General features: G+C 51.4%; 1 protein-coding gene across 3 annotated transcripts in view; it reads right to left on the minus strand.

The window, feature by feature from the left end:
- Positions 1-12,567: 12,567 nt before the first annotated feature.
- The window catches only part of TRPV4 (transient receptor potential cation channel subfamily V member 4), a 47,309-nt gene continuing 44,006 nt past the window's right edge, over positions 12,568-15,870 (minus strand). For all 3 annotated transcript variants that reach the window (XM_075898842.1, XM_075898841.1, XM_075898843.1), the window contains exon 16: positions 12,568-15,717. In XM_075898842.1, the coding sequence (XP_075754957.1) occupies positions 15,557-15,717 (161 nt within the window). In that variant the 3' untranslated portion in view covers positions 12,568-15,556. The remainder of the gene's footprint in view (positions 15,718-15,870) is intronic.

Raw genomic sequence — 15,870 nt, forward strand, 5'->3', positions numbered from 1 at the left:
GCTTCATTTACATTTACATGGCTGCTGCGCTGAGCTGACAAACAGCTGATCAGCTAGTCTGGACGTTCCCCCTGTCAACATCAAAGCCCTTTGTCGGCAGCCCCGTTATTCCTCGTGGGATGAGGTTTACCGGGGCTGCCGACAAAGGGCTTTGATGTCGACAGGGGGAACGTCCAGACTAGCGGCGAGCCGACAAACAACTGATCGGCTGTTTGTTGGCTCAGCGCGGCAGCCATGTAAATGTAAATGAAGCCGTGATCATTTAAATCGCAGCTTCATTCGCCTTTGCCTACAACCCTAATCTACATGCATCTGCCGACAGAGGCATGTAGTTTAGACGTACCCTAAGGGGCATGACATGGGCACTGTCACCTTCCGATGCTGATGTGAGGGGCCCTGGCTGGAGCCGGATTAGGCCCTGTGTGGTCTGAACAGCCCATGGAGCAGCCCACAGCTGAAGGCAAGCTCCATTCCCAACCTCACAGGAGTGACTCGCAATCAGTGTAATTTCTTTCCGCAGCCGGGACCCCTCTGTGGTAGAGATGTTAGCGTGTAGCCGTTTACATAATTAACCAATATGTCTGGGCTTATTGGCTAATCCTAATAACTACATGCAACCCCCCTTGCTGCCTCTATATTAGAGGCCTCAAGGGGCGGGGGGAGGCAGGAGACAGTTCAAACCCCAACCCCATATGTAGCAGAGCTGCCTGCCTCAGCGCCCCCTGCCCTCGTGCTGCTGCTTCTGATGGAGAGGCAGCAGTGCGGAGGGGCAAGCAAGAACCACTACACACGGGAAACTGGCTTTCAAGCCAGCTCCCCTGTGTGCACCGGTTTGGCTCCTCCGGATCTACCTGCCCCCACCTCACACTGCTGCCTCTGATACAGCACAAGGGAGGGGCTAAGATGGGTGCAGAAACATGCAGGGAACTGGCTTTTAAGCCGACTTTCCATGTGTGCTGGCGCTGCCAAGTCACCTGTCCCCCTCCACAGAGGCAGCAGTGCAGAGGGGGGATGAGGGCGGAGAGAGTTGTGTTACCCGTCCAGGGCCCTTCCAGCTCTTGGAAACCCTGGTGTGCTAGCAGCAGTAGCAGCCAATTCCCCAGACCATGGACCCTGGCCTGGAGACTGCTTATTGGGGGGCAGGGAAGCTTATTCTCCATGGCTCATTTGGCTTCCTGGCTCAGCCTCTCTGTGGTGGGGGAGATTCCTGTCTGGAGGACTTGGCTCTCTGGCAATTGGCTGGACTGAACCCCAGCAAGGCAACCCAAGTCGATTTAGGCTCCTTTCACTCATTGCCAGCCCCTTTGCTGGTCTCAAGAGCCAAACGCCATTGGCCCCCAAGTCCAGCATACCTACCAGCTTCCCAGGAGGCAAACCCATGGACAGGAAAGCCAGCATGGAAGGTAGGATGAGAAAGCTCTTGGAAGGAGCTGGGAAAGGATGGGAGCTGCCTTTCCCTGGGGCTTAGCGGCCTCAGCCTCAGCAGTATAAACACGGGGCTTGAGGAGATGATTACACCTCAGAGAGCGGGGTGACCTCCAGAGATTTTCATTAGAGTGAGCGGCCTATTGGATTTTCCTTCTCCAAGCAGTAAATCTTCCTGGCTTAAATGAGGATTTATAGACATTTTGTTTTCTTTAAATAAGAATTATATTTTTAAAGGCAGATAATTAACAGACCCGGCTGTGACTCATTCAAAATTCAAATGCAATTCGGGTAAGTGGCACCCATTCCTCTTGGATAGCATGGCTTTAATGAAATGCCATGCAGGAGCCCAGAGGCTGGGGAGATGCCAGGAAAAGCCAGACCTGGCTTGTGAAATGACTCAGGAAACACTTCTCTAGAACTACAAGGCCAGTGCTAGAGCAGGGGCCTAGAGCTGTGGCCATCTGGGTGGCCACCCTGCCACTCACTCACTGTGTGACCTCAGGCAAGTCACCTCATTGCCTGAGTCATCCCCAGTCCTGGCTCATTTCAGCCCCTCTGAAAATCAGCCCCCCTTGCCTTCTCTGCAGCTCAGCTATAGAATGGGGAAACTAAGTCTGTCTCATTGCGGGAAGGCCAACCCTGCACGGATTGAAGGCAGGAGGAGTTGAAGATCTAATCCTGGAGATAGGGCTTAAAACCAGAATTCCCTCCAACACTAGTCTGCAGTATCAGGCCTGGAGGAAGGTCCCTGCAGTTGAGGGGATAAAAGAAAGTGAGCGAGCTTCAGAGCAAGGCTGAGGGATTGGGGGCAGGGAACTGTAGCAAGAGGATCATGTGGGTGAGCTGAGCAGCCAGACTGAAGAGCCCTAGGCGATGCCAAGGCTATATATCTTGTTGTCTTCTTGTTCCCATTAGTTGAAGTTGGAGTGAGTTTTGAGCCAGGTAGGGTGTTTGTAGAGAGTGGTTTGGGGCTGGCAGGAGGGTCAACAGCTCCCAGGATGGGAGTGAGGCTTAATTCATATTAGCCTGCAAAATGCCGAGCGACCCTTGGCTCAGGCCAGCGCGGGGTTTCCTCCGTCTCCTATGTGGCGCCAGTTTTTCTGTGCAGCCTGGCATATCCTTTTGGCTGCTGTTGCACTTTCCCAGGACGAGGCTGTCACGGAGATTGCCTGGGTGTTTCAAGGACATTGGCACACCTGTTAGATGGAACTGCTCCAGCGCTGGGTAGGAAGCAGCCATTCATCACACAGTCCCCCTATCATTTAGAACCAGGCACTGCCATACAGGGAACATGCAGCCAGGACTCCATAGTGCTCAGCCTGCTCCTGGTAGCTGAATTTTAAATGGCATCTTTAAACAATGTTGGGCCAGCAATGTGGGCACCCCACTGCCCTCTGTAACTGCCTAAGAGTTACCCTGTGCTCCTGCCACCACCTTCCTGCTCCTGTTTGATACACTGCCGGGTTACAGCTAATCACTAATGGAGCTGAAAGCTCTTCTGGATGATTTCCTGCCTAGTTTCCTGCCACAAGGTAGCTGCCACAAGATAGCTGGTTCTAAATCAAACAGTTAACATAGCTCAAAAAAATACACCTGCCTATCCTTCCAAACACTAGGCTCCACCAGTCCCTTCTCCCAGACCACACCCTGGGGTGAAGCAGCAAGCCAATGCTGTGTTTCTTACGTGCTCTGCCTCATCACAGAGTGTTGGCAAGCGGAGACGTAACTAGTGAGAATGTTGTACCAAAGCCTGAATCCTGGGAAGCCAAACTGTCTTTGCAAAGGTGGAATTACAGCAGGGAAGAAAGCGCTGTAGCCAGCTTGCTCAGGATGGGAATAAAGCCCAGGCAAATGAGGCAGCACATTGCAATAAAAGCACAATGAGCTTCTCTCTGTCTTGTAAAGTGAATTGTGCAATTTACGACTGAAATCCCTTCTTCCAGAAACACTTATCAACCTTGTCTTCTTTTTACTGCCCAAAGGCAGCGGTGTCATTCAGAAATATGAGCAGGGGTGAGAGAATATGGGAGTCCATGAGCACTCTGGGAGTAGGTTCTTAAGAAGCAAAGTCCTAGCCTCCTTCAAAGTAATCTCAAAGAAAAGCCACTTCTATGCTAAAAGCAGGTTGGACTCAGGGCTGGCATGACCCCAGTTATAATCCCTGCTCAAATAAGTTGCAGGCTGGCTGAGAGGTGGTAGGAATCACCATTTACCCTTAAAGTTCACCTCACTTGGTTAGTTCATTTCCAATGTGCTCATCTGACATGCACAATTTATGCTGCATTCCATCACGGCCCATGTGCCTGTCACACTGGAGTATGACAAAATGATATTATGACCCCCCCCCCCCACTGTAATTGAGTTTCTCTGGTGCCAATAGGTGCAGCTGGCAGCCTGTGTTTAGACGTATTTATTGCCTCTGGATCACCCACTGGAAGCTGATTTCCCAGTGCACAATCAATATGACCATGTGTTTGTTTTGTCTCTTTTCCCTGCTGACACCTTTATTAGTGCCAAGCCTTGACCATCCAGAATGTCCCCAAGAGAAGAGTGCTGCCTACAAAATGTGGCTTCTAAACACTGCCCCAGAACCTGCCTTCCAGTCTTTACCTCTGCCCACCCATTGAAAACGCAAGGCTTTCGCCATAGAGGGACCTTCCTTCAGCAAAGTGAGAGCTAATGCACACTGGGCTCCAATTGCAACCCCTTACCTGGAACTAAACACATAGGCTACGTCTAGACTGGCATAATTTTCTGCAAATGCTTTTCACAGAAAAGTTTTTCTGTGAAAAGCATTTGCAGAAAAGAGCGTCTAGATTGGCACGGACGCTTTTCCACAAAAGCACTTTTTGCGGAAAAGCGTCCGTGCCAATCTAGACGCGGTTTTGCTCAAGAAAACCCCGATTGCCATTTTCGCCTTCAGGGCTTTTTTGCGCAAAACAATACTACGTTGTCTACACTGGCCCTCTTGCGCAAAAGCATTTGTACAAGAGGGCTTTTGCCTTAACGGGAGCAGCATAGCATTTCCGCAAGAACTCTGGCAATCTTACATGAGATCGTCAGTGTTCTTGCGGAAATTCAAGCGGGCAGTGTAGACAGCTGGCAAGTTTTTCTGCAAAAGCAGCTGCTTTTGCGGAAAAACTTGTCAGTCTAGATGCAGAGCCATGCACACTCTAGGTCCACACTAGAGTTTTTGCACAAAACCAGCCATTTTTCTGCTAATGTTCATGGAGCATCTACACCTCAAACATGGTTTTGCGCTAGTAAAACGAAAGAACAGAGGGTTTTTTCCAGTGTAGGTATTCCTCATTCTACAATGAATAACTCCAAGAGCTCTGGTGCAAAAAGGTGTGTGTGGACAGGGAGCAGGGGGGTTTTGTGCAAAAAGAGACAATTGAAAAATGCACAGGTGCCCTGGTGGCCATTCTGTAAATAGCAATCAGAGTTTCCTTTCGAGAGAGTGTCCATGCAGTCTAGACGCTCTCTTGAACAAAAGTGCATCGAATACAGGGCTACCCACCAGATGAGGCTTGGGGCAGTTGCACCAATTTTCCCTTCCCAAAGGACAGCTCTTCCCAATGAGCTTGGGCCAAGCCCATCCCAGGCTATGTGAGGGTGTGGGCAGGGTGACGGTGCTGGAAAGTCCCAGGAGATGCCCAGTGAGCTGGCTGCACTATGAAGGACAGGGCTAAAGCAGTGTGTCAGAGCCAGCCAACCCAGGCAGTTGGTCCTTGGGTCTCTGTTTTGTCCATGGTTTCAGTAGGAGGAGGCAGGTGTCACCCCGAGCTCCTGCAATCCTTGATTGGTGCTGTCATGACAATTTGGACACACGATTGGTAACAGGCACCGCTGCTCCTTGCTTTGAAGTAAGCAATGAGTTGCTATGCCAACAGAGGAAGCAAGCTAGGCCAGTGTGATGAAGGGGCCTACTTACCATGCCCCGGCAGCTGTTGGGACCAGCATAGGGAGTGTGGGGCTGGGGTGAGCCCAGATCACAGCGCCGAGGGGCAGGTGGGCAGGGAAGGTATCAGGATGAGACCCTCCCAGTTAATGCCCATGAGCACCTGGGTGCCTGCCGGCCCCTGGCCTGATACAAACTGAGAGGGGTCTGTGGCTCCCTACACACTGCCCCCTCCCACCTGCCTTGCCCTCTGTTGGCACCAGCTCAGCTCAGCAGGAAAAGCACCAGAGTCACCCCATCCCATGCCAGGCTCAGGAGGGGTTTATGCAAACTTCACTCTAGGTCTGGGGGTCACAGCGCCCAAGGCCAGTGCGAACAGCCCCCCTCCAGCCAGCGCACCACCCCATTGTTCCCCAGTGCACTCTGAACCAAAACGCACACACACTCCGCCAAGCTGTGCTGGCGGCATGGCGCTCCACAGTGCGGGTGTGAGACATGATTAGCAGAGGTGGAGCTGCTGACACCACCACACTGGGCTAAGCCAGAGCATGTCAGAGCATCCCAGAGGCCTGGCAGGAGCCACAGGCCAGACAGCCACTGAGGGACCCGGGATGTGCAGTGACCCAGCCTGGGGGCACAACTACAGAGGATCAAGGAGCCCAACTCTTTTCAGCTCAGACCCTCTGTGAACTGGCCCCAGCCTGCCGGCCTGGCAGGTGTTGTGGTGTGTGGTGCCCTCCAGTGGCAGATCCTAACCACTGCTCTTCCTTCACCTCTGCCAACCGTTGGCTGTACGGCTGTTCGCCATAGCCCCTCGGTCAAAGCACCAGTCCAAGCTGCTCCCTCCAGCTTCTTCCTGAGTCTCTGCAGCTGGCAGGGACTGTCCCCCCCGCCCCCGTCACATGCAGCTGTCTCTGCCCATCCACCTCCCTGCAGGAGCCAGGCTTCCTTATGGGCTGTAGCCCCTGACCCGGCTGCTGGGGGTCAGGAGAGCTTGGCACCCATCTTCAGTGCTACACAAGCCTCTGGGTTTGCGTGTTACATTTTACTGGCAGAAACCATTGTCCCACACACACATGCACCAGCTTGGCCTGGCCTGGGAGAAACGAGACGGTTCTCAGTCACCCTGGGGTGAAAAACTGCTGAGTGGGTGAGGCCAGGCTTGACCTCTGACCCCCAACATGTGCCCACCCCATGCTGTCCCCCGCCACCTACTGGCGTACTCCAGGAATTCCTGGAGCAGGAGTATGTGGGGTTGGGAGTGACCCCAATTGGACCCCCTGTCCTATGCAAATGCATTTCTCTTTCAACCAGCTTTGCTTTTCCACACCACGCTGGCTGTGTCCAGCCTCTGCTGGGCCAGAAGTCCCACAAACAGTGCTGAACCAAAGTCTGGGTGCGCTGGATATTTGCATCCCAGGCAGTTCAGTGAAGCACCCAGCTCTCCAAGCCCTGAGTGGCTGTCTCATCAGTGTCGCTGAGCTGAGAGAGCGCAGCCTGGGCACCTTCCTGGAGGTGCTAGTTCTTCCCCTCAGCCATGCATTGAAGCGTTTGGGACTTTAGCAGGCCCCGGGGAGGAATGGCTGCAAGGGGGCACAGAGGATAGGGTCAGGACACCTATTTTCAAGTCAGGTGACTTTGGGAGCAGTCCCACCTGTGCTATAACTTCAGCCACATCCTGAAGTGGCTTAGGGGGTTGGGCATTGCCTGCATGGGTCAAGGTCTGTTCTGGGACTAGTTCTGTTCAATATCTTCATCAATGATTTAGATGACACCAAGCTGGGAGAGGTTGCAAGGGCTTTGGAGTAGGGATGTTAAATATCAATTAATTGAATAGTTGATTAACTTAATGAATTCTTATCGGTTAGTCCCCAGGGGTGGGGCAGCCAGTGTACTCTGACCCCACTCCCGAGGAGCCCCCAGCCACTCCATGCTGCTGCCTCTGTATCAGAGGCAGCAGCATGGGGTGCCAGGTGAGAGCTGGACTGTGAGGGGAGCCAGTTTAAAAACCAGCCCCCTTGCGGACCGGCTGCCTGTCGTCCTGTGCTGTTGTCTCTGATACAGAGACAGCAGCACAGGGTGGCAGCAGCCCCTGTTCTGGGAGGGGGGTTCTGAGCTCCAGGACTCAGCACGAGCTGGAAATGAGCCAGGCTTCCTGCCTGCCTGGCTCCTGAAACACTTTAAATGCAGAGCTGCTGCAGGGGTAGGTCCTGGACCCAGCGTGAGCCAAGACTGAGCCAGGCTTCTGGCCAACCTGCTAAAAATGTATTGGTGAGGGGGGAAATGTGTGTAATTTATAGCATTAACCTATATGCTTTTGTTTATCAGTTAATCGGTTAATCGACTACACTATTACATCCCTACTTTGGGGGATAGGGCCATAATTCAAAATGATCTGGACAAACTGGAGAAATGGTCCAAGGTAAATAGGATGACATTTAATAAGGACAAATGAAAAATACTCCACTTAGGAAGGAACTATCAGTTTCACACATACTGAATGGGAAGCAACTGTCTAGGAAGGAGGACTGAAGAAAGAGATCTACGGGGTCATTGTAGCGCACAAGCAAAATATGATTCAACAGTATGACACTTTTGCAAAAAAAGCAAACATGCCTTAACAGGAGTGTTGTGAGCAAGACACGAGAAGTCATTCTTCTGCTCTACTCTGCGCTGGTTAGGCCTCAGTTGGATTATGATGTCCAGTTCTGGGCGCCACATTTCAAGAAAGATGTGGAAAAACTGGAGACGGTCCAAAAAAGAGCAACAAAAATGAAAAAAAGTCCAGAAAACATGAGCGATGAGGGAAGGCTGAAAGAACTGGGGTTGTGTAGTTTAGAAAAGAGAAGACTGAAAGGGCACCTGATAGTAGTTTCCAAGTATCTAAAAGGGTGTTACAAGGAGGAGAGAGAAAAATTGTTCTTCTTGGCCTCTGAGGATAGAACAAGAAGCAATGGGCTTAAATTGCAGTAAGGGAGGTTTAGGTTGGACATTAGGAAAAAGTTCCTAACTGTCAGGGTGGTTAAACACAGGAATAAATTGCCTAGGGCGGTTGTGGAATCTCCATCTCTGGAAATATTTAAGAGCAGACTAGACAGACACCCGTCAGGGATGGTCTAGATGGTGCTTGGTCCTGCCGTGAGGGCAGGGGACTGGAGCTGATGACCTCTCGAGATCTCTTCCAGTTCTAGTGTTCTAGGATTCTATGCATTGTTGCCTTCTATGAACACAAAGCTCCATCTAGCAGTGGTGCTGGAGGGAAGTATGGCTGAGCCATGAGCCCAGACCAAGCTACAGCACTGGGGGACTCAAGGGTTTGTGTTGCCAGGGCTGCATGACCAGCTGATGACAGGGAACTTGCAGGTGGAGACTGGGTCTCTTGGCACGGTGTGCATGTGCATGGCCACATGTGTGTGAGAGAGACCTGCAGCCTAGCACTCAGGCTACCTAAAGAGTTTGCGCCCTCTTGCCGGTGCTTTGAGATCCTCCTGCGGAACACACCCAATCAGCACATCATGTTCATTGTAACGCTGCTGTGCAGCAGGGGGTGCAGCATGAGGAAAGGGGTTAATTTCCTCTCCACACATGGCGCACTTTTAATTAAAATATCCATCAACAGCATCACTCTGTGCTGCAGGCTGTAACCCAGGGCACCCTTTACCATCAGACTCCCGGACTCCTGCTTGAATGGAAGAGTCTAAATTGCCGTGTCAATAAACTTTAATGAGTTTGTGAGCACGTTTCACCCATGTAACACAATTTATAACTCACGGGGAAGAAAAGCCCCCAATGCTAGGTCAGCAAGGTAGCTGGCACGGGGAAATACTCATCCACTTATGGCCTGGAGAGAGCCTTTCAATAGTGCAAAAGATTCAATAACCATTCGGGTTTATTGCTGAGTATTTGCTCATCTTGTGCTTGATGCTGCTGCCCATCCAGCTAATGGCAAAATGCCCATTGTTCAGGATTGAGCCCATGGGAGGAAGGTGGTGACATTTCTTGTTGACTCTACTCTTCTGACAATGTCCTCAAACCCAATTTTAAAACCCTGAAATTCTCATCCCAATTCAGGGAGCCAGCTGATCTGAGCCCAAGCAGCCCTGGGCCAGGCAGGACATGACCCCACCACATCTTTGAGCCACCCAGCAAACCTCAACACCATTTCCTGCTCCCCCAGTAAAGCAGACATCATTTAGTTTAGTAGATTTTAACCCTGTTTCCCCCCAACCCTTGAGCTAAGATAGCCAGGGACTGGCATTAAATCCACCCTCTCTCACACACACATGCTCTTCTGCCTAATCCTCAATCTGAGCAAATCAAGGTAACAAGGATTCCTGGGCCTCCTGGCATGGCTAGCACCACGGAGGGTGGGAGGAAATACAAGCGACAAGGCTAATCTGTTGGAAGCAAATCGTTCTCCCATATCAGGGGGCTCAGCAAAGCAGGGCTTGTTTGCCACTGAAAAAATAAAATAAAAGAGAGATCTTGGCATCACAGAGGTGAGTGCTCTGAAAACTCTCACTCAATGTGTATGGCAGGCAAAAAAGCTAAGAGAATATTAGGAGCCATTAGTTACCCAATGAAGTTAATCGGTGGGTGTCTATAAGCCTCTGACTACTAGATACAGGGACTGGATAACGGGAGATTGGTATTGTTACTTATGTTCACTCCCTTTGAAGCATCTGGCATTGGTCACCCCCGGAAGACAGGATACTGGACTGGCTGGACCTCTGGCCTGAGCCAATATGGCCATTCTAATGTTCTTAAAACAAAGAGAAGCAGGAACCTTTTCACACAAGGTTCCGTCAATCTGTGGAACTTGTGCCAGGGGATCTTGTGAAGGCCAAAAGTAGAACTGGGATTAAAAAAAGAATTAGATGCATCCATCAAGGACAGATCCATCTATGCTATGAGGGTGGTTAGGGACAGGCCCATGGTCTGATTGTTCCTAATTCTCTGACTGCCAAAACCTGGGACTAGATGACACGGGGATGACACGCTAATTGCCCTGTTCTATTCAGGGGACACTAAAGGGGACACTGTGCAAAGGTTGGGAGCACAATGCAGGGGCTAGTGGTAAAAGGGACACAGGATGGGGGTGCAGGAGTTGGGGAGCCCGTGAGTGCCAGGGGTAATGGGCGGTGCTGGGCCCACAGGAGTCAGGGGCACCAAAAGACAAGTTTGCCCAGGTGCCATTTTCCCAAGCCAGCCCTGCTCCTCCTCCTCTTGCTGCAGCAGTATGACATCGTGGGCCCGGCAGATGGTGGTGGCCTAGCGACAGAAGTGTAACGTCGGGGCACAGCCCGGGAGAAGAGAGGCTGTGAGGAAGGATGTTTATGCTGAAAACACTAAGGCCCAGTCCTATGTGCAGAGGAGATCAGCGAGGTGCCTGAGTCTTCCCTGCAACATTTGGCCCTTAACGTGGTCAAGAGAGCCAGCAGGGTCAGAAAGCACTTGGCCAGGGACAGCATCTGGTTCAACATTTCATCCCATGGAAAAGTATCACTAATGCCAAACTGCAAGGACTTTGCCTGCCAATGCATGAGCTGGGCATTTCCCTGGCACATAGCAGGTCTGTGTTCTTCTCTGGCAGTGACAGTGTGAACCACAGACCCCTAAATGCCCATGTCTCAGCAGGTAACAGGAGCTCCAGTGATCCTGTCTGCAACTGTATTTGTCGGTCGCAAACCTGCCCCTTAGCATGAGCATGATTTGTGGATTGCTGGGGGCATGCTCAGTAGCACACAAGATGCAGGAGAAGAGACAGTCTCTGACCTACGGTGCTTCTAATCTACATAGATGAAGAGAATGAGGCAGACACCAAATGCCCTGGGTGCTCTTGAGCGGATTTAACACGGGTCGTGGCCTAGATGGTCTCTTGTGCTGCATTCTTATTGTGCCATTTCTAAACCCCAAGCTCTCCTGCTTCCCTTTGTATGCCACAGTCTGCAGGGTCTCTCCTGCGCACTCGTCAGACGAGGGCACGGCTTTGAAGCCCTAGTCCTATGAACAACGTTAAGGCTATTTTCCTGGGGACACATTCAAATGGACTATTTTTCTTGGCTTTCAGAAATTTGCACCACCCTCCCCAGTTTTTTTCAAGAAAGAAAGAAAGAAAGAAAGAAAGAAAGAAAGAAAGAAAGAAAGAAAGAAAGAAAGAAAGAAAGAAAGAAAGAAAGAAAGAAAGAAAGAAAGAAAGAAAGAAAGAAAGAAAGAAAGAAAGAAAGAAAGAAAGAAAGAAAGAAAATAAATCTTTTTGGCTAGTTTTTGACACCTCATTCAAGAGGAGGGTAGCTTCACAGGAGTGGGTTAATCATGTGCTTTACCACCTCAAAGGAATATTTGATATTTAATATATTGGATATATAATATAAATATCAGGTACAGCTGACACACACTGTAAAGCAAGTGTGCTGTACAGCGCACTGTATCTGTGCTAGCAAAAGGCCCATGAATGCTGAAATGGAATAAGCTGTCCCCTCACACTGAGATCCCATGAAATTGCACAAGTAGAATCCATTCTATGGAAGTGCCCAAAGAGATGAGTCTGTGACAAGAAGCCAATATGCAAAACCCTCAGAGCAGCAGGAGCTGTCAGTCATTGCTACTTTGAGGGCCACAATGCACAGTCTGAGTTTCCCCCTTCATCTTTAATATGGCAGTATGGCCTATGCAGACTACAAGTCCCAGCATGCACTGCTCCAGCATCAAGCTATCTGCAGCAAGTAGTGCACTGCAGGACGGAACCTGCTTTCTTCTGCTGCGTATTAAAGATGAGTGGGAGCCAACATCATCGAAGTTGTAGCCCACTTCCAGCCACTTGGCCACACGTGGATAGTGATTGGCTTGCAAAAGGGATTCTTGGCTTCTAAACCATCACCTCCCATTCACTGTGAGCGGATACAAACAATAGGCTCACTGGCTATGGAGAGGAACCTGGGCTGGTATCTCTTGGACAAAAAGTCTGAGAGAGGGAGCTGTGTTAGTCTGTAACTGCAAAAACAATGAAGAGTCCTGTGGCACCTTAGAGATGAAGAGATTTGCTAGGTTGTGCCGTAATAAATCTGTTAGTCTCTAAGATGCCACAGGACTCATTGTTTTTGCATCTCTTGGATGTCGCATTGATCCTTAGAATTTGTCATTCAGCAGGTTTCTGCCTCTCACACCAGGGAACCTGGTACACACACAGTCTCATGTTCTCAGAGCTGGATCAACAAATAAAAGACAGAGGCAGAGGGCATGGTTTGGGTTTTATTACTAAATAAATAGTTGTATAAATCTTGTGCAAAAATTTGTATGGCACCACCACTGGCCTGTTGGGGGTATAATGGATAATATTCTCATTGCTCTTGCTCTCCTTCATAGGAGTGAACTATCCCTTCTAGGGGATGGTACCATCATCTCTCACTAGCTAGAGAGATGGCTGTGCTTCTTTATCATTCCCTGGAGGAACTACTCTCAAGTTAGGTGGGTCTCACCAGCTAGAAAGCCAGCACTGCAGAATACTAGCTTTTCCGCTCCTCTAGAAGTTCTGGTGGCTTATTGACTCTCCTCCGTCTCTTGTTAAGGCTGGAGATGTGCCTAGGCAAGGTGAGAGGAGCTTCTCTGGAGAATAATGTCTCAAAGAACGCCTCACAGGAGACGTTCACAATAAGGATGAAAAATCCCTGAGCCAGAAAGGAGCAGCCCTGCATTGGCAGGGGAAAGGAAAGGTGCAACCAGGCCTTCTCCCTTGCTACTGCCTGTGGTTTTACCAGACAGGGTTTGGAATGGGATACAATGCCCCGCAGGTTGGTAGAAGGGAGCCCCAGCTTCAGTGGCCCGAGTCTCCAGCAGAGAAGACAAAGGCTGGCAAATGGCAGCTACAAACATTCGTTAGAGGAAACCCCAGGATTGTGCTTTGCTTGTCCACTCCCTCCCCTGATTGACACCTTGTGAACATTCTCACAAGTGACAGCTGGGTCCCAAGCACTCCAAAGAGACGACACGAGACACCAGTGCTTGTGCACAGGTAGATTTGCATGCTGACTGTGTGTGGCATGAATTTGCACAGGCATTCACACCCGGAACATTCAAGGACCAACTTGAAAGGTTTCACTGTGGGCATGGGAGCCCACTGGCCAGTGAGCAGGCACAACACCAGGGGCAGAGTTGTTGACTCGAGTCCCCGACTTGAACACGAGTCCGACTTAAGTCACCTAGGTGACTCACCCTAAGACTCAAATCGGGTTCATTGTTTGTGACTTGAGACTCGACCTGAGACTTGCTAATTTTGTCAAACTGACTCGGTGAAAAAATTGTCCGAAAATGCCAATATTGATGGCTTGTACAAAAGTGACTTGACATTTTTTAAATTAAGACTTGAGACTCGACTTGGGACTTGACTCAAAAGTGACTTTAGGGACTCGAGACTTGACTTGAGACTTGAACTGTAGTGTCTTGAGACTCGACTTGGACTTGACAATGATGACTTGAAGACAACACTAACCAGGGGTATGTCTAGACTACATGCCTCTGCCAGCAGAGGCATGTAAATTAGACTACCCGACATAATCAATGAAGTGGGGATTTAAATATCCCTGGCTTCATTAAAATAGGCATGTAGTCTAGACATACCACAGGTGACCAGTCACAGAGTGTGAATGACACAGAGCACGTTGTAGGCACAACTGGAACAGGGCAGAGCCAGCGAGCATCTCACAGGCTGAAATATGGTGGCAGGGGCCATTCCTCAGCTAACTGCAACCAGGTCATAAAACCTCCATCTGTTGGCATGCTTTATGCCGGAAAAAAGGGTGCTGGACCATTAACACAGAGCAGGAGGAGCTGCCTGAAAAGGAGACTTGTCCCTCTGTCCAGGCCTTCTCTGCAGAGAGCCCATATTATGATGAAAGCAGCCTCTGCAGGAAGCCAGCAAACAGGCTGCTCTAAGACTTGGAGAACATGCAGGGTAGGCCGGTTGATTTCTAGCCTCTCCCCCAGCTTGTGGAGGGGCCAGACTGGATCCTTAGCTGTGGATCTTACCCATGTTCGATCTCCAGCCACTCCTGAGAAGGCTGGCTAGGAAAGTGACAGGGGATCTGCACTAAGCCTGGCCCCAGGAGGTGCCACAGGGCACCCTGTGGGCAGGGCATGTGCTTCGGCTTTGCAGGGGTGCCCACGGGGGCAGGTTTTCTGACGCTTTCAGAAAGCAAAGCGAGGAGGAAGTGTGGACAGATTTCCTGTCTCTTGGCTGGACAATGGTGCCCCCTTGCCCAGCTCCCAAGAGTGGGGAAAGCGTGCAATGGTTGGGGAAGTTCATGCACATGCCAGCGCTCCCGGAGCTTCGCCTGTCACAGGGCTGGGAGCAAGGTCCCGTGTGCACAGCACGCTCACTGGCGACACTCGCTAGGCACAAGTGTTGGCTCCTCAGGGGATACTGGGCAGGTCCCACCGAGGGCTTGGGCGCGCCCAGGGCTCTCATTGACACGCTCTGTATTCCGAGCGACTGGCTGCTGCCCAGCTAGCGGAGTCCGTGCCCACGGCAGCTCCAGGCATGGTGCTCAGGCAGTGACATGGCATCTCAGCTCTAGGTGGGCTCTCCAGCAGCGCACACAATCCAGCCACTGCAGGACAGGCGCAGGGCTTGGGCCCTCCAAGGTGTTTGGAGGTGGCAGAGTTGGATGCTGCCTCGTGAGACTCTCAGGGACATTCCCCACAAACCCCTATTTTCTCCACTGCATACCTGGCCTAGCTCCTCCCTGCCCAAGAGCCCGCAGTGCCTGGGCCCGCTCCCTGCGGGGGAGGCGAGGGTTGCCACATCTCTCGAGGTCCTTGGCTTCTTGTTAGCCAGACTTGACTGGAGCCCACTGCGGCCCAGGAGACAGATGAGACGCTGCTTGGTGAAGGGGTGGTCGGCGTCCCAGCCTTGCTCAGCTCTCCTCAACGGTCAAGCTCAAAGGCTTTGGTGCCAGGGGCTCAGTGCTTGGAAATAACAACAGCCAAATGATGATTTCACCACTGCTGGCTCAGGCAGGCAGGGCCCTGCTGGAAGAGCACGTTTAGACCTAAGGGCTGTGCGCAGGATGCCTGGAGAGAGCAGGGGGCTCCAGCTGCTGGCAGGAGGGAGGCTGTTTCAGAAGCGCCGTTGCTGGATGGTTTGTGCCTGTGTTATGTACGTCAGCTGCCCCACAAGGCAGAGGGCAGGGCCAGCGTTAGCTTCTCCTCTCTTCGCACCTGACCCTGCTATTAGATGTGGGAGTCCTCCTTCCGCCAGCCTGAGGGATGCCCTGGCTTCCGGTCATGCATGTGGGACAGCCCCATGTTCTCCAACGGGACCACCACTTCCTCTGGCTGCGAGCTCTTATTCAGCTCCACCACCCGGGGCACCACGCTCGACCAGCGATCCGCTGTATGAGGAGAGTCCATTGAGTGGGATCTTTCCAGCTCTTCCCTTGCACAGCAACTCCTCTCTGGAGTGAACCCCCGTGGGCTGGTCCCCTCCCCGCCCACAGCCCTCATCTCTCCCTGCCCTTGCTCTTACGCTGGCTTCCTCACTCACT

This window comes from Pelodiscus sinensis, chromosome 15 (assembly GCF_049634645.1).
Source record: "Pelodiscus sinensis isolate JC-2024 chromosome 15, ASM4963464v1, whole genome shotgun sequence".
NCBI lineage: Eukaryota > Metazoa > Chordata > Testudines > Trionychidae > Pelodiscus > Pelodiscus sinensis.